Source organism: Motacilla alba, chromosome 10 (assembly GCF_015832195.1).
Source record: "Motacilla alba alba isolate MOTALB_02 chromosome 10, Motacilla_alba_V1.0_pri, whole genome shotgun sequence".
Taxonomy (NCBI): domain Eukaryota; kingdom Metazoa; phylum Chordata; class Aves; order Passeriformes; family Motacillidae; genus Motacilla; species Motacilla alba.
The window spans coordinates 15,192,260-15,213,727 of NC_052025.1; the positions used below are offsets into that span (position 1 = coordinate 15,192,260).

At 41.8% G+C, this 21,468-nt stretch overlaps 1 protein-coding gene across 4 annotated transcripts in view; it reads left to right on the forward strand.

Moving 5' to 3' along the window:
- Nucleotides 1–21,468, forward strand: part of MCTP2 (multiple C2 and transmembrane domain containing 2) — a 123,381-nt gene that overhangs the window by 34,622 nt on the left and 67,291 nt on the right. For 3 of the 4 annotated variants that reach the window (XM_038146811.1, XM_038146810.1, XM_038146812.1), the window contains 6 exons: nucleotides 5,596–5,738; nucleotides 6,548–6,624; nucleotides 7,741–7,852; nucleotides 9,769–9,804; nucleotides 18,174–18,338; nucleotides 19,703–19,833. In XM_038146811.1, coding sequence (XP_038002739.1) covers nucleotides 5,596–5,738; nucleotides 6,548–6,624; nucleotides 7,741–7,852; nucleotides 9,769–9,804; nucleotides 18,174–18,338; nucleotides 19,703–19,833 — 664 coding nt within the window. Of the gene's footprint in view, nucleotides 1–5,595; nucleotides 5,739–6,547; nucleotides 6,625–7,740; nucleotides 7,853–9,768; nucleotides 9,805–18,173; nucleotides 18,339–19,702; nucleotides 19,834–21,468 lie in introns of those variants that run through there. The other variant, XM_038146813.1, reaches the window with a different exon arrangement.

A 21,468-nucleotide genomic window follows, 5' to 3' on the forward strand; every position in this document is an offset into this window, starting at 1 on the left:
CATCTTTCTGGGACTTTGTAAGAAGATTTTATTTGGGTGAAGACTCAGAATACAGGAAACAATGCTGAGTTGGGAGTTGTTAGGCATGCAGAAGAGAAAGCTCCAGGGAGATCTTAGAGCCTCAAGCAGTGTTCAGTTGGACTAATTCTTACCAAAGACAATTCTGTGCTTTATGTCACATGTCCCTAATGTATGTCACATGGCATTTTGGTTGGTTTTTCTCAGTTCCTTTACTTTTTTTTGGTGTTTCTGAAGTGTCTTGAATAGAAAGTGCTATATCTGCATCTTTCATTCGATTAAGTTCAGGCAATTTTTCCCCTCCTTCACCTTCCCTGAAACTGTTTGCACACACTCTTCACACTTCTCTGGTCTTTTCAGTTTATTGGGTTTTTTGTGTGGGTTTTTTTTTTTTTTTTTTTTTTTTTAAGGTTTGTGTGTATTTTTCTTTTTCTGGTTGGTTTTATTTTCCCTTGGAACCTATTGGGACTACTTGTTTCCAAGCAATGTTTCATTTCCATCTGGCCATGTAAAACTAGCTGGGGACAAAACTTTTCCAAAATCACCTGAATTTCCTGCCAGCAGAATACTTTTTTTTCTGATTTCCCCTTCAAGCCTTGATCTCGGCTGTTTCACTGCAAGGATGTAGTGGTTTTCCACTTAAAAAGAAAAATGTGTGTTCTATTTTAGAATGGCTTTTACTCCTTGTCGTAAATAACTCCAGTAATTCTATTTCTAGGAAGATTTTCTGATATTTATTCTTTACATGCCTATAAAATAAATCCTTAATTTCCTTCTTCAGATTAAAATTTAGTTTTTAAACCAAAACTTAAGATGGTCTAGGTTATATTTCACACTGCTCTTTGATTTTTTCAAGATTTTAAGGCAATTTGGTGGTCATTTTTATTTATTTATTTATGGAACGAGACTTGTTTCATATGCTACATTTCCAGTAAGTTTGCTCCCATAAAACAGTGTGTGGCTTGAAATTATATTGGTTCTTCTGGGTTTGTTGGGTTATTTTTTTCCCTCGTTCTGAAGCAGTGGATGTGATCCACCTCTCGGTAGCTGCTAGAGGGCAGCAGTATCCATTCAAAAACACCTTTAACAGTTTAGTTTCTTGGGCTACTAAACCCTCCCTCTCCTGCTGCTCTGTCCCAACAACTTTTTTGCTCACTGAGGCTTTCTCAGGTTTTAGGTGATGTCTGATCTGCCTGTACTCATTGCTTTTTAGCCTTAGTGGAAGAAAACATAAATGAAATTGGTATTATGCAAAGGAATTCCAGGGAGCATTACTGTCAAGATGAATGTTCTTTCTCTCATGGGGGAAGAGGCCTAGATGATGGAATGATTTTTTTTTAGGAGGGCAGCTTTCCTTTTTACTTTTTATTTGGTTTGCTTTAGGCTGAGAAGTCAATTATCTTGGATTTTTATATATGTTTTGTCCATATATTTTATTGTGTGAGAACCTACTTGTTTCACTGCGCAATATACAAATTAACCTCAGAGTATCTTGCTTTTCCCACCAGAGAGATATTTTTGGGGGCAAAATTCTCAACTAGCTTTAACATTAATCCATTCTCTTGTTGATACTGCTACAGCTGATGTGAGACCTTGCTTTCAGAACAGCCTGCACGTATGTGCTTAAAAGTTGTTGATTCAGTTGCCTTCACTGAGAAATGGATGCTAAAAAGCTTTTTTTTTTTTTTTTTTTAGTTGGTCTGGCTTTTTCAGAAAATTATCCATTTCTGTCACAGTTAAAAGAAGATTATAAACAAAAAACCCTTTTTTTAGACTGGTTCATCTCTAACATCACCAGGCTCTTTTCAAAAAAAGTTATGTTTTTCTGCCTAGATTGTAGATTGTCTCTTATAAATAGCTTTTAATAGACCCAGACATCTTTCAGAGCTTGAATCCAGAAGGCTTCGAGCCCTGAATTCAAATGCAGTCAGTAATTTGCAGTCTGTGCTGTTCATCCCATCAGGAGAGGCTTGCCCACCTGGCTTATTTCTCATTCCCTGTCAACTGTTTTGGTCACCTGGATGCAATCTGGGGTGTCTTAAAGGAAACCAGAACCAGACACACTGAGCAGAGAGCTACGTCAGCATCTTGGGACCAGCCTGGGGCAGGGCCTGGGGGCCGTGCTGCCACGTCCATCCCTGACATTTCTCCACCAGCTTCACCCCGGTGACCACCACCACCTCCCAGGTGCTCTCTGATGCCCCACCCAGGTGACAGTCCAGCTGCTGGGTGGCACAGAGGTGCCATGCTGCCGTTTGTAGGACGTGGCAGCTGCGCTCTCGTGCCACGTGGGACCGACCTGGGTCAGGCCCTGGGGGCCATGGTGCCACATCCACCCCGACATTTCTCCACCAGCTTCACCCCAGTGGCCACCATCATCTGCCAAGTGCTCTGTGACCCCCACCCAGGTGACAATCCAGCTGCTGGATGGCATGGAGCTGCCATCCTGCCCTTTGTAGGACGTGGCGGCCGCGCCGCCCCGTCCCTCGCCCGCCTAGTTGAGATGTCACCCCTGTGACAGCCCGACAGGCGAGCGCCGCAGGATCCCCCCGCCCCGCCACAATTATTTTCCCTCACAATTAACACCGGTGCTAACTTGACACCTTTCCCTTGTTTGGCTTTTGTAAGCCGCCGTCCCCCTCTCTCTCGCCGGTAATTCGCCGCATTAATATTTTCCGCGGCGCGGGTGCCGCCGCTCACCCGTGAAGCCGCTGGAACATTATGGAGCTGTCAAGATAGCGAGGGATTACCCAGGCTGCCTTGCTGGAGTAAGTGACACCACTGAGGCCCCGCTTTGAGATGTTTATTTTGAGAGTAAGCTGACAAGCATGAAGGCCTGATCCCAGAGTGGCAATCTTATTTAATTAAAGGCCTCTTTTTATTATAGCTTCCCCCCCCACCCTTTTTCTTCTTTAAATGTACAATATATGTTTTTATGTAAACAAAATATATTTTTCTTTTACATATATTCATTTTATATATATTCCTTTTATATATATTCTTTTTACATATATCCCTTTCTTTTTAAGTGTTTTTGTTTCTTTTTACATATATTCATTTTGTATACGTATGTTTCTATACATAAATATGTGTAAATATAAGTAAATACATGAGAATGATTGCTAAAGCCTGGCTCGCATGAGCAATGCTGGGCAACCCTTCCCTCTCCCCCACCTTTTATTTTCCTTTACTGTATAACAACCTGGAAAGCTTTTCAGAGCAATAATGCAATTGGGAGGCTCACTTAGCTATAGTCTTCTTGCTTCCCATCCTGAGAGAAAGGGCTTGGAGTTTTCTGCTTGTTGGTATTCAACTTGCTGGCTGTTTGCTTTTATTCTGTATCTCCTATTTTTCTCTCTCTCTTTTCAGGTTTTGTCCTTTTTCATGGGTTTTCTGTGCCAAAAGCAGATGAGTTATGGCCATAAACCACCTGCCTCCATCGTCTCTTCGTGCCTTCGTTTCATCACTTGCTTTCCTTGTCTTGGCCAGTTGCTATTTCATGCACAGAATAGGTTGTCGACATTATTATTATTCTTACTTTTAATTTTGCAGCTTTGTCCAGCTGACCCCATAAATAAAAGTCAGGGGATTTTTTGCCTTTTTTTTTTTGGTCTTTTAAAATCTTTTTGAAGTGACACCAAAGAGCTCAGTGCTGTTATTTTTTAATTCTACATCTTTTGAGGACTGCTAACCCCCAACACTGTGGGGCTATGATCTATCTGTGTGTTCCCACTCCTGGACATTGTGCTGGTTTTAAGCTGGATGCTTTGTATAAGAGTATAATCGTAGTTCTGAGAAATTTTTAGGGAAAGTTCTAGTCCTAACCCACTGGGAACAATGAGAAGCTGCCCTCTGACTTTCCTGGCTTTCAGTCAGGCCCTTATTATTAGTCTCTCTTAGAGGAGAAGAAAAAGAAAATTCTATTTAAGAAGTCTGCTGCTTTTTTTTTTTTTTAACCAAAAAATAGTGATTTTTTCAACAATTATTATTCAGAAAAAGGATCAGCTGCAGACAGTATTTGAAAGCCAACTGATATTTTCCTTCTGGGAGCGAAACACACTTTATACACAGAATGGACCAGATTCTACAACTCTTCTCTTTTGAAATTAAAGCAGAATAAAAACTTTCTATAATTCTTAGAAATATGTGTGTCTCCCAGGAGCACAGTTCTTTAAAGTGCTGTGTAATTCCAAATAGACGCTTACACATGATTGTTTTTTCTTGAGTTTAAGTCTGTCTTCACATAACACTGATGAGAGCTTTGGATATTTAAATATGGATTTTTCACATCCTCACAGGTGCACCAAATCATTGGCGAGACTGAGTATTGCTCTTAGGCTGGGTTATCCTGGACTGCCACGTGTTTGTCAGGCCAGTGGGAACCAAGGAGGACAGGTTCAGATTATTTCTGACTCTGAAGTCTGCTGTAGAAATCAGTCTTTTCCTCCAGCAGCCCTCGTTGCAGGCTGGGGCCAGCCAGGACCACCACCTTAGCTGTTACTCTTCTAATGAAATTGAACTGCTAGGAGGGAAGTTTAATTCCATCTATCACGTACAATACAGAAAATACTGGATATAACAGGTGAATGGCACCTAGGCTCAGTTAGTTGTAGATGCTGCTACATCTCAGTTTGATTTTTCCCCTTTTTTTGCGGTCTGTGAAGATTTTTTTTTGCAAAGTCTGTATGAATGACTAAATCAACCATCCTCTAGTTAAATCCTCCCTGTGCCTTGTTTCCCCTCTTACCCAGTGTCCTGCACCGTGGTTGGTGTTGGTGCAGATGCCACCAGTTTAATAACAATAATAAAAAGTTGATTCCCTCTTCTGTTTTCCTTTGACAGATGCAAGTCTTTCTATTGCTGCCGAGTGGCACAAGCCTCACGCTCTGTCCATGGACATCTGCTCCATAAAAACAGGGGACATTATTGCTGTGGCAAATTGTGCCACTTGGACTAAAAAACGTGTTACCTGGACAGCGCTTGTTTTTACAGAGTCTGTTCTCTGTGTGCTTTTTATCCTGAGCTGATGAATAATGTTGCTGTTTTTTCACTGAAACCTCAAATTGGGTTTTAAGTAAATTGGCAAAGTGACACCAGTGATGAAATCCTGACGGGTTTTTTAGCTATTGTTACTGGTTTCCTTGGAGCTCCTATCCCAGTTACGATGCTTTGGAGTTTGGGTCCTTTGAATATATTCCTAGTCACAGGATCACATTTTCTCTCTTCCACTGTGTCATTAGTTGGCCTGTAAATAGTGCTTCAATGCTGCTTCTGTTTGCTCTTTTACCAAATTAAAATTTTAACGGAGTTGTTAAACAACAATTAATGTTCTTGAGAATAAAACAGCAGAGATCAAGCAAACAATGAAGATTTTTTTGTTGCCTGCTTTCTGGCAACTTTCTGGTTCTGTCTGTAGATTTCCTGTGGGAATGAGCAGTTTTTATATAGGTAATTAAGTATATACATGTATCTGTAATTACAATTAACTGTTTTTAATTATTTTATGGAAATATAATTTAAGGTTGTAGAGTTGCATACAGTGCTGACACTAATCTATTTTTTAATTAATTATCTCAGGTACAAGTGACCCATACGTGAAGTTTAAACTGAATGGCAAAACTCTTTACAAAAGTAAGGTAGTCTACAAGAACCTCAACCCAGTTTGGGATGAAACTGTTGTGCTGCCCATACAGACCCTCGATCAAAACCTCTGGATCAAGGTAAGTTTTGGTCTCAGATTTTTGAAAGGCTGCCCGATATTTTTTTAAGCAATTATTTTCGACTTTAGAAACATATTGATTTTTATTCGCTGTAGCAGCACGGCATAAAACACAATCCGGTTTAAGAGCTTCAGCAATTTCAAATTAAAATGCACATATGTCTTTCCCAGATTTTACTTGCATGTTTTGCTTTCCGTCTGCAAAAACCCAAGTTTGAAATAAAACTCCTTGACTGGATCTGTTTAAAGCCGTGGAGCTGAATTCTGCTCTCTCTCTCTCTCCCTCTCCCCCCCATGCTTGTGCAAACTCAGGGAAACCAAGGGCAGTTTCAGAAGCACGTTTCAGGAGTGCAGTTTGGCTGGCTGCACAGAATTATTACCTGGGATGCAGCCGTGACAAGTAGCAAAGCCTTTTCTGGTTATGAGTAACGTTACAGTTACCAGAACCACAGGCTACCAGTTGTGAGCACTAATTGCTAAAACATCTGTAAGCACAAGTACCTGATTTTTGTGCAGCATTTCATTATGCTGTCGTGTGGAGCATAAAGGAGCAGGCACAATCCATAGCAGCACACATGTCTCTGTTTACATAATATTAAGAAGATACTTTCAAAATGCTGGTTAAATATTTAGCTAAAAATACAAATTAAAGCGGGGAGATGGAAAGTGATCCCTGAATTATATCTAAGCTTTGATCTTTCAAATACAAAATTGAACTGAAAGGGCTTAAAATAGCTGTTCTTTCATCGCCTGGGATAAAACTGGCTTATGATGTGACAATTGGAAATATTTGTCTTATTTTGCCACCAGGTGTATGATCGTGATTTAACCTCTTCAGACTTCATGGGTTCGGCATCTGTGGCGCTCACTGAACTTGAACTCAATAGGTAACAGTTCATTTAATTAAAGGTTATTAATGCAGCTTGATTGAGAAACAGAGGGAAGTGGTGAAATGCTTTTTTTCTGGCTTGGAATTTTTCTATTCGTTACAGCTTATTTTTGATAGGAGAGCGGGGATTTCAAGAGAAATCACTTGAGATAAATCTTCTGCACACGTTTTTATCTGCCGTTATGCAGCGGATTCAAATCCAACCTGGACAGAGCCCAGTCCTGGGACTGAGAATTTCTGTGTGCAGCATTGTTTAGGGAGAGCTCCACCAGGACAATTTGTGGAGGTGGAAGAAGGAAGAGGGGGAGAAGGTTTGGGACCTGTCCTCAGCCTCACGGGGTGCCTTTCTCTGGGGCTGAAGAGTGTTTTTCCCGGCTGCCAGCGCCCTTTTCCAGCCTCCCCCACATCCATCCCTGCCTGCAGCAGCGGCATCTGGCCCTGATTTAGTGCCGAGGCAAGCCCTGTGCCTTTTGTCTGCTGCTGCTGCTTGGGCTCAGTGTGGAGCTGGAAGCCAGGAATTCAAGTTTTAGTTGTTTCTTTTATACTCCCTTGCTGTGCGATGACTTTTTTTTTGGGAAAATGAGTTCTCCCTGTGCGGGGGTGTTGTAGCTCCCGTGGCTGTTGTATCTGAATTTTTAGAAATGTTAATTTGTCCATGAGATGGTGCCACCAGGTAAATACCAGCATCCCTGTTTTCAGCCAGGGAACAGAGTCATGGAGGGGGATTAAAAGCAGAAAGAATAAATATCTCTGGAGTCAAATGCAAACCATTAATATTAGAAGATTCACTTGGATGAGTTTCCCTGTCACTCTTCTGTGTAGTGGAGGTAGTAGTAACTTAATTTAGTGTGTAACTGCCTATGGAGAGTTATGAGTAGTGAGCAGTGCTATAGGAACACTGTGCTGCATTATTAAAAGGGCGGTGTATTTTGTCAGAACCAAGAAAGAACTCTCCAGATTTCCCATTTTAACATTTAAACTCAATATTGGGAATTTCAGACAAGAGGCTGAAATTTGCACAGCTCAGCCTGACCTTTAATAATCAACTCGAGTTAACTGGAGTCAATAAATGCACAACTTCTTTGTTTTTCTTTTTTTTTTTGTTGCCTTGTAGAACTACTGAACAGGTTTTAAAACTGGAAGATCCCAACAGTTTAGAAGATGACATGGGAGTGATTGTATTAAACTTGAGTCTAGCAGTCAAGCAAGGAGACTTCAAGAGAAATGTAAGTGGCTTAGGAAATCAAATTTATAGCTGGAATTTGTAGGGGGGAGAAAAGAAGAGCTGGCATAATCTGATTTACTGGGAAATGCCACCTTTATTTTCATCCTCTGAGACTCAATATTGAAATCGAGATAGAGCATAACTTAAAAAAAAAAAAAAACAACCTGGTATTTAGCTGGGTTAAAGTTGTGTAGACATTTGTAGGTGGATGCTTCTGTCTTGTCACTGTGATGTGCACTGTGGCAGTGCTCTCTGTGCTCTGGCTATGTGTCCAGCACTGCAATGGGCAGGCTGAAGAAAAGCTGTTATGTTTCCTTTTTTTTAATTTTTTTTTCTTTTATTTAAAACAACAATGAAAAAACTTATCCATGTGAAATCTAAAAATTGAGCTTGGATCTCAAGTCTTAAACTGTCCCAGTCCTGTGGAGGAGCACCAGGCTGAGAGGAGGAGGTTGCTTGTAAAACCCTGATCTTCCCACTGACAGTTTCTTCACTGAGTTAATTGAACTTGGCTCCTGATGCAGAAATGTGGTGATTAGTGATGTTAGAAACACAGAGAAGCTGGGCAGAGACTGGGAACACCATAACTGAAGCTGATAGTTTTTTTTTTTAATTTCAGGTCCTGCATGTGGCTTTTTTGCTTCCATTTGTAAAGTTTTCTCCTAGTGTTTTATACAGTGTGTACAGCACACAAATATTGGTGAACTAATCCTGCTCCTGGCCAGCAAGGGGTGGAGAATACCCAAGATCAGGCAATTACTTGGACTGTCTTAAAAACCAGACCCAGTTTTAAATATGTGTAATACGTATTAAGAGAAAATGTTTCTACAAGTTTTCTGCAAAGTCGAGTATGAAACTTGCTGTTTACAGCACTTTAGTGAATTATTGGTATGGAATTCCAGCATGAATGGGATTATTTGTAGAAACAAAAATGTTTCGAGGGCTGGAAAGCAAAATGACAAGAAGTTAATAGAGAATATCTGCTGTTCATTATTTATTGTTCAAATAGATGCTTTTTTGAGAATTGTAAAGCCTTAATTAATAACAAGGTAATGATAGACTTAATTTTACCTCACTGTGTGATTATTTGAAAGCTTAATGACAATATTTAAAATAATAGTGTATTTATATGGCTATAATATGAGATGGGTTTTATTTGGGATGTGAACACCCCTCTAACTTGTACAATCAGCATTGTTGGCATGTGTTACTGAATTGTAGGAAGGGGTGAAGCAAAAATGTAAAGTTACTTTAGTAAAAAAGTCAGTTTAGTCAGAAGAACCTCAGGAATTCTAGGATTTTTATTAAGGCCTGGGCTAAAGTAGACCTAGCCAGTGAAACAAAGCTTACTGGTTTAAATAGCAGCTTTTGGTACTCTTGGGTGCTTAGTTAACATTCAGAGTGTAGATGATAGAAGAGCTGGTGCACACTGTAATTTTTTTTAAAAGACAATGTTTTAAACCCTCATATTTCAAATGCAGATTGCTCAGCCATTTCCAAAGGAGTCAGAACAGTGAAATAGCTCTGTCCACATTAGCACTTAACAGCAAGATGATTTTTTTCCCCCTTTTTAAATTAGCTTACTGTAGAACCAGATGGCACCAAAAGTATAAGCCATGTTTCTTACTAATGGCTTTGGGTCTCTCCACTTTTTATTCTCAATTACTTTTTTTTTATTGCCTCTTTTTTTGGTGCAATGCAGGTATTTTGAGTTTGTTGATTGTTATGTTCCATGAAACAGGGAAGGTAGATGGAGATGTAGTTGTAGATTTAGCCCTCTATTTTGTAATAAGTTTTTCTAACTCATTTGACAAGCTGCTGTTTGAATTATTCTACTAAACACTTTCCCCATTTTATTCCTTACCTGCTTTCTTTCCCTGGATTCTCTTTGGCACAATAATGGGGACTCATGAACAGAGATGGTCAAGTCGAAAGAAAAGAACTTCATCCAAGGTAATACTTTTTTTTTTTTTTTTTTACTTAAGGAAAATGAAGGTCCCTTCCAAAATCTCTGCCCTCCTCTGAAACAGACTGAACAAAGGAAAGCTCAGAAATGTAGAGGCAGCCTGTCACAGTGTGATGGCTGTGGTAACCTTTGCTTTCTTGATTTTTCTATTCGTTGCGATGGGAAATCGCTGTTGTTTTCTAATTGTAGGTGCCATGGTGGTATCTAGTGGCAAGTGAACATAAGACCCCATTCACGAAGAGCTGTAGAAAGAGAGAAAAATTTGCTGTACAAAAGAGAGTGGTGTAAATTCAACCAAAATGAGAGGACCTGTGGAGGGTTTGAGTTGTTTCAGAGCGCCGGGACGGTGGTTGGTGCAGGAGTTGAACGAGGTTCTCCTGGATCCCCATCTGTCTTTGGGGCTGCTTCTCACCATGGGTGGAATTCTGTGAGGCAGTATTTCCTCTAGTTGCCCCTGTGGGTTTTGAAAATCCTTTTGTTCTTGGGATGGAGGCTGAGCAGGGAGTTTTCATTACCTCCATTGTAACAGGATTTCCAAGATTTGTGTGTTGCCACATATCCGTGTAACTTGCTTCCCTTGGTCTCCTGTAGGATCCCTGCAGGCTTCCATTGCTTTTATATTCCTGTATCATTTTTGCATTAGATTTTAACTTGTTCAGGAAACAGACTGTGGCTTTTTATGCCTTCTGTAAAGCTTTAATTTGCTATTGAGTAAATAACAATGATACAGACGCTGCGAGCCCCAGTACCCAGCTTGAGAGCTGTACAGTCTCAGTCTCTGAAAAGCAGAACTTGGCTCTTAAGATGAGTGTGCTCTCGTGATATTTTCCCTCTGTAACTATCGGTTTGTGCCTAAATAAATTGAATCATTAACCTCCTCTTGTTTTATTCATTACAACTGTGGTGTGCTGTGTAGAGGAGCCAACCATCTCAGGTATTGTGCCAGCAAGGATGTTTTTGTCAATAGAAGAAGTGCAAAGTACAGCCTTTGGAGCCCTGATTGCAGGGATATTGCAGTGCTTGGAGCAGAGAGCTGCCAGGAATCCCTGAATGCCTCATGATAGACAGTGATGGAATAACTGAAGAGCTTATCACTTCAGATTTTAACTAAAACTCTGGAAATTACTGTGCCCTGGCTCAGTCAGCATTGCTTGATCCCCATCTTTCTCACACAGCTGTCCCTGGATGCTGGTTGGCTTTGGGACCTGGGAAAGGAAGCTGGGTTTTTGAACTCAGGTTCTTTTTCTTCAGAATAGCCAAAATTCTGTTTTGGTTGCTATTACTGGAAGTTTTGGGGTGTTTTTTTTCCCCACTTGTTTAGGATTTTTTGGTTTGGTTTTTCTTTTTGCTTTTACACAATATCTCATTGCATTTTGTAAAATTTTTTTACATACATGTTTTTGGACCTTTAGCGGTCAGCCTTTCAGCTCTCAAGACTCTGTCTTGTGCCTTACCACCTTTCAAAATAAAATTAAGAGATGCTGAAGCGTGGTGCTGATTTAGGAGACATGAAATTATTGTTTAAAAGGAAAAAATCTTCAACCCTGTGCTCTGTTCTGTTCCAGTCACTAGAGGGTAGGAGAGCTTCAGCTCTTCCTAGGGAAGACACAGTTCATGCTCCAGTGTGATCTCTAAAGAAAACCTCTGTGACCATCCAAAGGCAGTAAAAAATATTTCCCAGCATGCGCTGGAAAAAATCTGACAAAGCAGTATTTCCTGGTTTATTGATTCTGCTACTGCACTAAAACACTAGTACTGTACATCAATAACCATCTTTAGTTAGGAAACTCTGCTCTGTGGAAGCAGTACTAGCAGTTTGTGGCAGAACATAAAGGCTGGGAAGAAAAATTGTGTGCATGGGGAATATAGGTGTCTAGGGAAGGCACAAGAGGTTATGGAAGAATAGCCAGAGAGTATGATGGGGTAGAAAACAATGTTGCTGGACGAGATAAAGATACAGGAATAAGGAGTGCAGGGGAAATGGAGAGAGCTCTGTAATGGATACACAAGCTTGTCTGTTTTTTTGGCTCCTGAGCTGACTCTGGTTGGGTGTTGCAGGAGGAAAACACAGTATACTTTCCATCTGAGCAACATCTAAATTTCCTCTCTCCAGGTTTAGGCAAATAAAAGTTTTCTATTTGAAATAGTTTTCCTGGGATTTTTTTTTTTTTAATGTACTGAACTGCAGCTGACCCCTATTGTAATATTTAGCTTTTCCTCTTCTATAAATACAGGGAAAATGACTTATTTTAAGGATGGACAAAATGAATATAACTTTCACAGCTGTTTTTTAATCTGTATTGCCTACATGAAAGAAATCTGATTATCCTCTAATTTGACCATTTTATGTTGTCTTAATGCAGATTTGGCACATCAGTGTCCTAAATGAGTCTTTTCACATTAATCACGAGATTCTTGCTGACTTCCTAAATTTACCCCAAATGTTGATGGCATTGATACCTGTTGCAGCTCCATGTCAGACTGGCAGAAAGGCTCATATGGGCTGTTGTGGATTCTGTGCTCTCTTCATGTGTGTTCTCTGAGCTCCCTTGCTTTTTGGAGAAAGGGCTGCATTTCAGACAACAGCAAAAACAGTGTCAGCACAAGATCTCCAGTCCAGCTCCAGTAGCCTCATGGTCATTACAGGGAGTATGCAGGAAGGATTCCAGCAACTCAGTATGGTCTTTTAAATCATTTTGGAGCAAGAGCTGTTGAACTGCATGATTTAGGTGTCTCTTGATTATTACACAGTATATATTTTTCACTGCTGCTGGAAGGGAATCATTGCATATTTGGGCAGATTCCCCAGACATGGGCAGCACATTCAGATCCCTCATTTTTCATGGGAGCTGAGAACAGCATTGTCCTCTGTGGGAGCTGTTTTCAAGAGCATGGCTTTCTTCTTTTCCTCATGGAGGGTGGCATTGCAAAGGGAAGAGGATGCTGTTAGGCAGCATTAATATATTCACTCATATCTGTGTATTGACATGCTCTCCCCTCTGTTCTGCTTTCCTTTCTGGGGCACAGAGGGAGTTGGTAGCTCTCTGCTGGAGCCCAGCATGCTGATGCTCACTACCCTTGTTTGTCCCGGGTGGCTTGAGTCTCACCCCGAGTGCCCTGCACGCTCTTTCCAGCATTTGTACAGTTGAATAACCTTTAAGTGTTGAACATCCAGGAGGCAGATAAGCAGGTCTGCTTGGGGTGGATTGACCTGCAGCAGTTCAGTCCTGAAACAAAAGCGACGGAATTGCCACCTTGATAGCTTAAGCTGATTGAATAAATAGGCTGAAAGGTTGACCGGACCCAAGGGCTCCTCAAGCATCTCATCGCAGGGGAAAATCCCTCACGCTCCTTTCTCCTTTTTTTTTTTGTGTTCCTGTGTGGGCTGTTAGGTTTCATTTTTGTCTGCCTCGTTGTGTTTGGCTCTCTCCCCCAATCCCCCGTGGGCAGCGCGGAGCGCGGGGACTCGCTCGCCACAGGGTCACACATCGTGGTGCCAATCTCGTGTTGGTTCACTTGCCTTTCCCGCTGCCCTCTCCTCTTTCCCAAGGGGAAACTGCCTCTTGCAGAAATGGTTTCTCTGCCTAATGAGGAGAGGTCCGAAGAGTCCTCCTATTTGTTGTTGTTTTCTCAAATGGCAAATTACGTGGCCCAGTTTTGACGTTGACCTCTTCACAGGGATTGCAGCAGGCTTTCTGTTGTCCTGTCTCATCCTTTTAAATGAACGATGGGAGAGATGGGCTCACTTCACACTTGGCCACCTCGCCGTGTCATTTAAATGTACAATTTTTCTGCATCTCTTTATTGCTTCAAAAACAAGTTTGAACTTGGGGCATGTATGTGTGTGTCAGGAAAAGAGACAGATTTGAAAGCAGCCCTGATGCACCAGAGGGGATTTGCTGGGTGCCTATAGAGGGAGATTATGGACAAATGGAGTTATCAGGGAGACTGGAGCTCCTGAAGGATTTTGTGAAGCTGGGTCAATGAGCTGGTTCTTTCCCCTCCAGAGCTCCGTCATTCTTGTTCATCTCCTGTATTTGGCTCTGTGAAGGCAGAATATAGCCCACCTGCTCATCCTTCTTTTTTAAACCAGAACCAGAAAGTGATAAAAAATTGAAAGTTGACATGAGAAACTTTTATATTCATTTTGAAACCAGGAATAAGATTTTGAGAGTGGTGATGTGAACACTGATTTTTAATTTTCCTGTTCAGAGCTATGGGATGTTTTTTGGGCAAATTTTTCTCCCTTTCTAAGCAGTTGGGAGAAGAACAATCTTCTGGTCCTTTTGTGGCAGGATCCTGCTCTGTGACCAGGCCATACTTTTGCTTCAGAGATTACTCTTTACTTATCTGATAAGTTACAGTCCCAAAATCTGCAGAGGACATGGGTTCTTAAACTTAAAAATCATCCAGTTAGTTCTCGGGAATAAGGATCTCTGGAAATTTTAGTGCGTATTGTCTGCTTTTTTGTTTTAATTTTTTCTTTCTGGCTGGCTTTGTTTGAGGGATGGCTTTAGTTCCAGTTTTTATCCATTGTACGGCAGTGAACTACTCATAAAGGTGACCTTTGTGGTGTTACTGCTTATTTGCACACAAAGCACAGCCAAAATCAGAGCTCTAGGTTGTCTAGAGACAATCCACAAATTTTGGTCTCAAGGCTACCTTGATTTCAGAAACGAGGAGTGGAAGGAATAAGCAAGCTTGTCCAATGCCTTGTGCTTGGGACATGTGCCAGCTTCCATCATAAATCACGTGTTCCTTAATTTCCAGCCCTGTAGCCTGATCCCAGCTTCAGCCAACTTTTCTCTACCTCGGCAAGGCACCTTTACTTGGGTCTGGGATGTAGCCAGAGTGTGAGCAGAGAGCTTACAGGAAAATTTAGCAGGAGAGGCCTGAAGGACCTGGCATCCAGTGTGGGAGCCCAGCTGAAAAGGGCTCAGGTTCAGCAGGGGAGGAGCTGCAGTACCCAAGTGTGGAGGCATCAGTAGCCTGGGAGGTAACAGCAAAAAGGAGAGCTGAATAGATAAAACACTTCAAAATTTCACTGATTAAGCAGTTGTGTCCTCATTTCCTGGCCAGTATGGACCAGGGCTTTGGCTTTTCTAGTCTTGTTGTGAAGGCAGGTTAGGAGGCTGGCTGGAGGCAAGGAAGAGTGTTTGGGGTGGTTTTTTCAGTGCTTTGTTGGACTAAAGGCTGTGCTCCTCTGTGCTCTGCTCTGCAGTAGTTTTGCCAACTCAGAGGGAGGCTGTGAAGTTGAATCAATTAGCTCTGTGTAAATCAGTTTGAAATGAGTAGGTGTGGGGTATCAGAGAGGAGGTAAGTCTAAAATAAATAAGGCAATATCATTTTCTTGTCACCTGGGAGGCATTTTCCATAGTGCAGACTTCCCTAGGCAGCACTAAAGTTGACTCATTGAAGGCCTGGGTCTGTGGGTCTACCACACATCTGATTTTCCCCAGACGTGCTTCCTTCCAGAAACTGTGAGTGGAATCTGAGACACTGCCTGTTTCACTGGGATTTCCATCAGGGTGGTCAGAGGAACAGCCTGCCAAATACCTGGGGAGGCTGGAGAGGTGGCCACAGAGCAAGTACAGAGGGGCTCTTTGGTGCTACGAGGCACAGGAAATGTGCCAGACCTGCTGAGCAGACTCTGTGGGGGCGACCTGGGCATGTCCAGGAAATCCAAAGCATTCCTCATGGGCTGTGTCTTGCAGGGGTGTAAGACAAGCAGCCTCCCCATGCCGAGTTTGGAGGGAGCCCTGTGCCCTGTGCCTGCCTGTGCAGGGCTGGACTGGGGGAGGTGGGAAGCTGGGAGGAGTCGTGGAGCCTGTGTGGAGCTGCTGCAGGTCAGCACCGTGCCCTGAACCAGTTGCAAACATCTTGGCTCCACTCTGAAGTGGGATGCTCTCGAGTGATGCTGGATCTCATGCAGGTCCTGTTAGCTGCAGACCAGCACACCCCTCTTCTGAGAGGAGCACAGAGCAGCTGCACAGCCAGAGAAGGGGGTGCACGAGGCTCTTTGCTTGGGGCCACCTGTTTTGGGAGGTCAAGGTTTGGTGCATTGCAATGTGTTCCAGTAATACTGAGTGCAGGTGCTGATTTTTCCAGGGGCTGTGTGGGATCCAGGCTGGTTTGGGTACTTCCCAACAATCCTTTGAACTGTCAAGGCAGCAGCTACAAGGGTGGGGTCATGTGTGCTGTAGGGCTGGGGTAGGAAGGTCCCCATCGCTGAATGACTCCCTGAAATACTGGCCTGGATGAAAAAAAGAAAAGAATCCAAGTTTGATTTGAAAACTGAGTGATAACAACTGTCTTTTGTGTTCAGCCTGGAAGCTTTGAAGAGAGCTGGATGCTTTGTTTTTGAAAGAAATTGTAACGTGATAATAAACTTCATCTGTTTTTTATTTTTTAATTTTTTTATTTTTTGTGAACTAACATCAAATACCTCTTCCTCCTCGGAGAAGGGAGCAGGAGGGGGAGGGAAAATCCTTGCTCCTAAAGCAGCGAGTACCTCACATCAAACATGACTATGTTAAATACTAAAATGTTCAAAGTACAAGCGAGATAGATAAAGGCTTTGATGGGAAGTGGATATTTCCCAGGGACATTACAAGCAATAATCCAGATGTTATGCTGTAATGCAATGAGTGTCCATGGATAGATGGGGAGCTCAAGCCAAGCAGCGCCTGCTGTAGGCCTTAGCCCTCCACTCCCATGCTGTTACGCCATATGGAAGCAATCTCCAGGCCCCCTTAATAGCCAGCTTTGGATTCCATTTTCACAGGGCTCATAGAGCTAAGTGGAGCTGTTTTATGGACAAGTTAGATAGAAGCCTTTCCAAGATAAACATCCAATTCGAAATTAGGACATACCAAGCTGCAAAATTATTTTAGGGCATATTTCATGGAAGCACTGCCATTTTTCTAAGGCGATTGCCAGACTGCAGAATGCCCTTTGATCCCTTGTGGACATTACTCCCTTTTTTTATAAAAAGGATTTTGAAATAGTTGCAGTGTTTAGGGAGGAGTATATCTGCTGGGACTTTGAAGTATGTCCATGGGAACAGTCATGCTTTAGCTTTTTGGCCCAAAAGACGAACTTTAAAAAAAAAAAAGAGAGAAGAAATTACATTGCAGCTGGATTTATGAATCAAAATCTCGTTTTCTTTTTAAAGGTAGGAATTTTTACCCATTGCGCCAGGAAAGCCAAACGGGGTGTTTAAATAGAAGTATATTAATATGCTTGTGGGATTCAGAATTTGGTATTTTAACCAGTAAAAAGCAAGTAAAAAATTTGTGAGTTCACCACCTATGATTTAAGAATTTTGTTGCTGGGTAATTGATCCATAAAAAGTAATCTTCAGACATCAGGTGCTTTTGCAATCGTTTTATTTAGCAACAACATTTCTTACTTGCTTTTAAAGCTAACACGTCCTGTTTTAAAGTGACTTGTGAAATCTTCTCCTCCGTCTTGCTCCCACCTGTACATGACATGATTGAAGCTCCAAAGTGTGGCGAGTTAAAAGTTGCTTCAGGAGAATAAAATATGGCAGGATTTTTACTGCGGGAAGAAGAGTATAGCCTTGAGTTTTAATGTTTCCAGCTCACTCCCCCAAATAAAGGCCTATTTAATCATCCTCTGTCCAATAAAATATTGCCAGTTAGCAAACTGTTAGCGCAGCCGTGCTGCACAAGATGAAGCTACGAAGGTAACAAATGTGGCTACCAGGTAACCATAACTCCAGATAAAGAGCCTGGTGGTGTCAGTGTTTTTTCAGCAGGCATCAGTATTTTTGATTCGTGGGCTCAGTTTCTGGAAGCAGGAACAGCAAAGTTAGCAAAGAGCTAAGGCGGGCAGCTGAGTGATGGAGGAGGTGGAAGATGCTGCTCAGCCTTTCACCTGGCCGTGGGCTTTATGATCCTGGGCTGCCTCCCCAGAAAGGACAGACCTGCTTTTTATGGATGTAGCTGGAGAGGTTTTAAGAGTTTACTTTAGTTTCTCCCCTCTTCCCATTCCCCATGGCTCTCCCGTGCCTTTCCCTGAGCCAAGGTACCAGACTGCTCTCAGTGCTCGAGGTCTGCTCTTGCCAGAGCTCAGCCAGGGTAGCTGAAGGTGACTTCTCTGGTGGTTTAAGCAAACCCTGCTGATTTTGCTGTGACATTGAGCACCGTCCCTTCACAGGGGGACCATAGGACAGTTGGGCAGAAAATCCGTAGCATCCTATTGCCTTCCATTGCCTGCTCACCCTTAGGGAAGGATGGTGTCTCTCTCCTGGTGTGCTTTCGTAGCTCAGTTTACGTGAGCATGAAAATGTGCTTGGGTCTTGAAACATTCCGTGTTGTGCCCTGCTTTTCAGTCGAGTTTCACGCGGAACCTGCGGCTCTCGGAGTCCCTGCGCAAGAACCAGCTGTGGAACGGGCTGGTCACCATCACCCTCTTGGAGGGCAAGAACATGCCCAGAGGGGGCTTGGCAGAGATTTTTATTCTCCTCAAACTGGGGGATCAAAGATACAAGAGCAAGGTAAGTATTAAGGATTTCCTTAAGTTGTCTGAAGTCAATAAGGGGCTTGGTGTTTCTTTTACTGGTGTTGCTACCTCAGATGGAAATGTTCTTGATACTCTTCTTGATAAGTGAGTTGAAAAGCAGGAGACCAGACCAGAAGCATTAACATTTTGCTCTGTTTTGATGCCAGTAGAGAAATAGCAAGTTAGGAATATTGTGTGTTATCAGTGTTTTGTGCATTTAACATACTCATCATGTTGATGGATGTTTGACATTATATGAAATAAAATAAAGCTACGTGCATCACACATGTGTTTTGTTCTTTGCCAATACAGAAGTTGGCAAAGAACTTCTTTGCCTGCAGAAGTTGGGCTTGCAGTGCTGTAAAAGTAGACCTGAAATGGTTTCCAGTGCAGGGGAATTATTATTCTTTTAAAGTACTTTTCTTGAAGAATATGTTACATATTGCAGAACCTGCCCCCCAAACAGATAAAATGTTCCATGGTTTTGATATTCATTTTTATTCTTCTAGGCTGTGTTTATCTGTATACAGTTCAGTTATATAAGAGTCTAAGAAACGAATGAGGTTCCCAAAGATACATGTTTCATCTGGAAAGTCTAATAAGAAGAAAGGCTATAATTAAAATAATACTCTTTTGAGAGAGAGCAAGAGCTCTGCATGTCATGAACTGGAAGTGCAGAGGAGGAGAAAACAAACCTCCTCCTGTACAAAATGTACAGTGCAAGTTCACAGAACATAACATTTGGATGTAGGCGCATCTGAAACCTGCACTCTGTCCTCATATCAGACCTCAAACCAAGGTCATGATATGTTTTTTATTTAGAAAAGTAGTTTTGAAAAATAACAAATGGTTTAGTTGCTTTAGAATAAATAGATTATTCCCGTTACAATCCCTTTTTATGTGTCTCTTTAATGGTCCATTGATGTGTTGTGAATCTGCAAGGCTGAGCTGTTTGCTTAACACAAAAGGGTGAAAAAATACTGCTTTGGGTACCTTAATTCATTCAAACCTGTTTCCAGGAGATTGTCCTCAAAAGGGTTATTCCTGATTTCTTCCAGTGTGTGATGGTGAATGATGACCGTGGAGCTGGTGGGGTCAAACTTGTATTTTGGATTTTTTCCAGCCATTCATTCAGATAACAACTGTATATTTATTGTTATTGAGAGGGAGGAAAGAGAATATTTAGGAAGATGAGACTGTATGTGATGGGCTGGGGAGCTTTGGTTGGAATGACATCAGTACTTGATGCTCTAACATCCAGCCTTGTTCTGTAGAATTGGTTCTTTTTTTTTATTTTGATTTACTGTGAAAATAAGTACTGTTTAAGAAAAGTAAATATTATAACTGCATGTTTTCTAGACACTGTGTAAGAGTGCAAATCCTCAGTGGAGGGAACAGTTTGATTTTCACTACTTCTCTGACAGGAAGGATATGTTGGACATTGAGGTGTGGAGAAAGGATAACAAAAAGCATGAGGAGCTTTTGGGAACGTAAGTTGGGTTTGAGTTAGATTTTTTTTTGGGGGGGGAGGAGGGAGAATGGGGTAAGTACAAAAAATAAAGTTATCTTGATTATTTTTTAAAACTAATACATTTGTTTTCATTACCAGCATCGTAATGTATTTTTCTGTCCTTATTCCAATCATTTCCAGGTTATGTTTACATTATGTTTCTTAAAACCTATTAGTGGGTAATTGACTAGCCAAAATCTGAGTGCAGAGACACCCAGGCTGCCTTTAAAATCTGAAGTACTGTGGGAGCTCAAAGGCATCAAGAGGCAGGATTTTTCTGTATTTTTGTGGTGATAATTGCTCCACATCTTTATGTATGCTCTGCTGGTGCCAACCCAGGGATTTTGTGCTCCTTATGAGAGTGGTGTCCCTTTTTTTCCGTTTGCTGTGTTCTTCTAAGATTCTTTAGTTCCATTCCACTCTCTCTGAATTTGTACAATGTCGTTTTCTTTGTTTCTCTCTTCCTTGCTTTGGCTTTCAGCATTGTCCAGTGGACCCATCTCCCCAAACAACATCTGTGCTGTTGGGGACATGCAGCAGCACCAAGAACCAGTAACTCTACTGGACACCCTCTTTGGTCTGTCCATGCTCATCTGCTGGCAGGATCATTGCCACAGCTCTCAATTCCCTGAGGGTGGGGACCCTGCCTGCAGTTGTTTGCTGCTCTCACCTGGCCAGGGCTTCACAATGTGCTGACTAAATAGCAGTAACTCATAAGAACATTCTCTTACTCTAGGCATTCAAATAGTTTGAGACTATTCACTGAGAAGAACAATGCCCTTTGGCTCTACAAATGTTTGTGGTTTTGCAGAGCAGGAAATTCTTTCTGGCTGAGTGCTGTTGCTCATCACATGGAGAAGTGGCTGAAGATGAATCTGTTCCTTCCATTCTCACAGTTACTTCCATTACTTCTGATACTCTGTTTAGAGTTAAGAAATAAAGCAGTGTTTGCAGCTTGCCTCAGGTCAGTCTCTGATGCTGGAGCAATTCTTCCTGAGGTTTTTCCCCTTTATTTTAATTTTTTCCCTAGGCTTCCCCTGACTTTTTTCCATACTGGTTTCTGGCAGGTGGTGTTTAGTGTGGAAAAAAAGATTGGTTAAATGCTTATTCTGTTCAGCACTGGTGAGGTCTGAGTGGTAGATTTACCTTAAAGAAAAGGTAAATCTTCTGGGGTAAATCCCTGGAAGTGTTCAAGGCCAGGTTGGATGGGACCCTGAGCAGCCTGGTCTAGTGGAAGGTGTCCCTGCCCATGGCAGGGGGGTTGGAACAAGAAGATCTTTAAGATCCCTTCCAACCCAAACAATTCCATGATTCCATGTTAAAATTTATTTTTGATGTCTATGTGGAGAAAAAATTTTTTGCTTTTGTTGTCTTAAGCACAGCAAATTGGCTGTAGCATCAAAATGGAAAAAATACACTAGTTTTTGAAGAGCAATTGCAAGAATAGGTAAACACCGAGTGCATAATAACAAGCATTGTTTTTACAGTGTAGAAATTTTTTGACACCCTATAAATAATATTTTATGAAGGGTTCAAATGCAGTCTAATCTGGAGAAGGATTCTGTTGGAAAAACAGCATTATGAGGTGCCATGTTTATTGTCTCCATGATTTCCA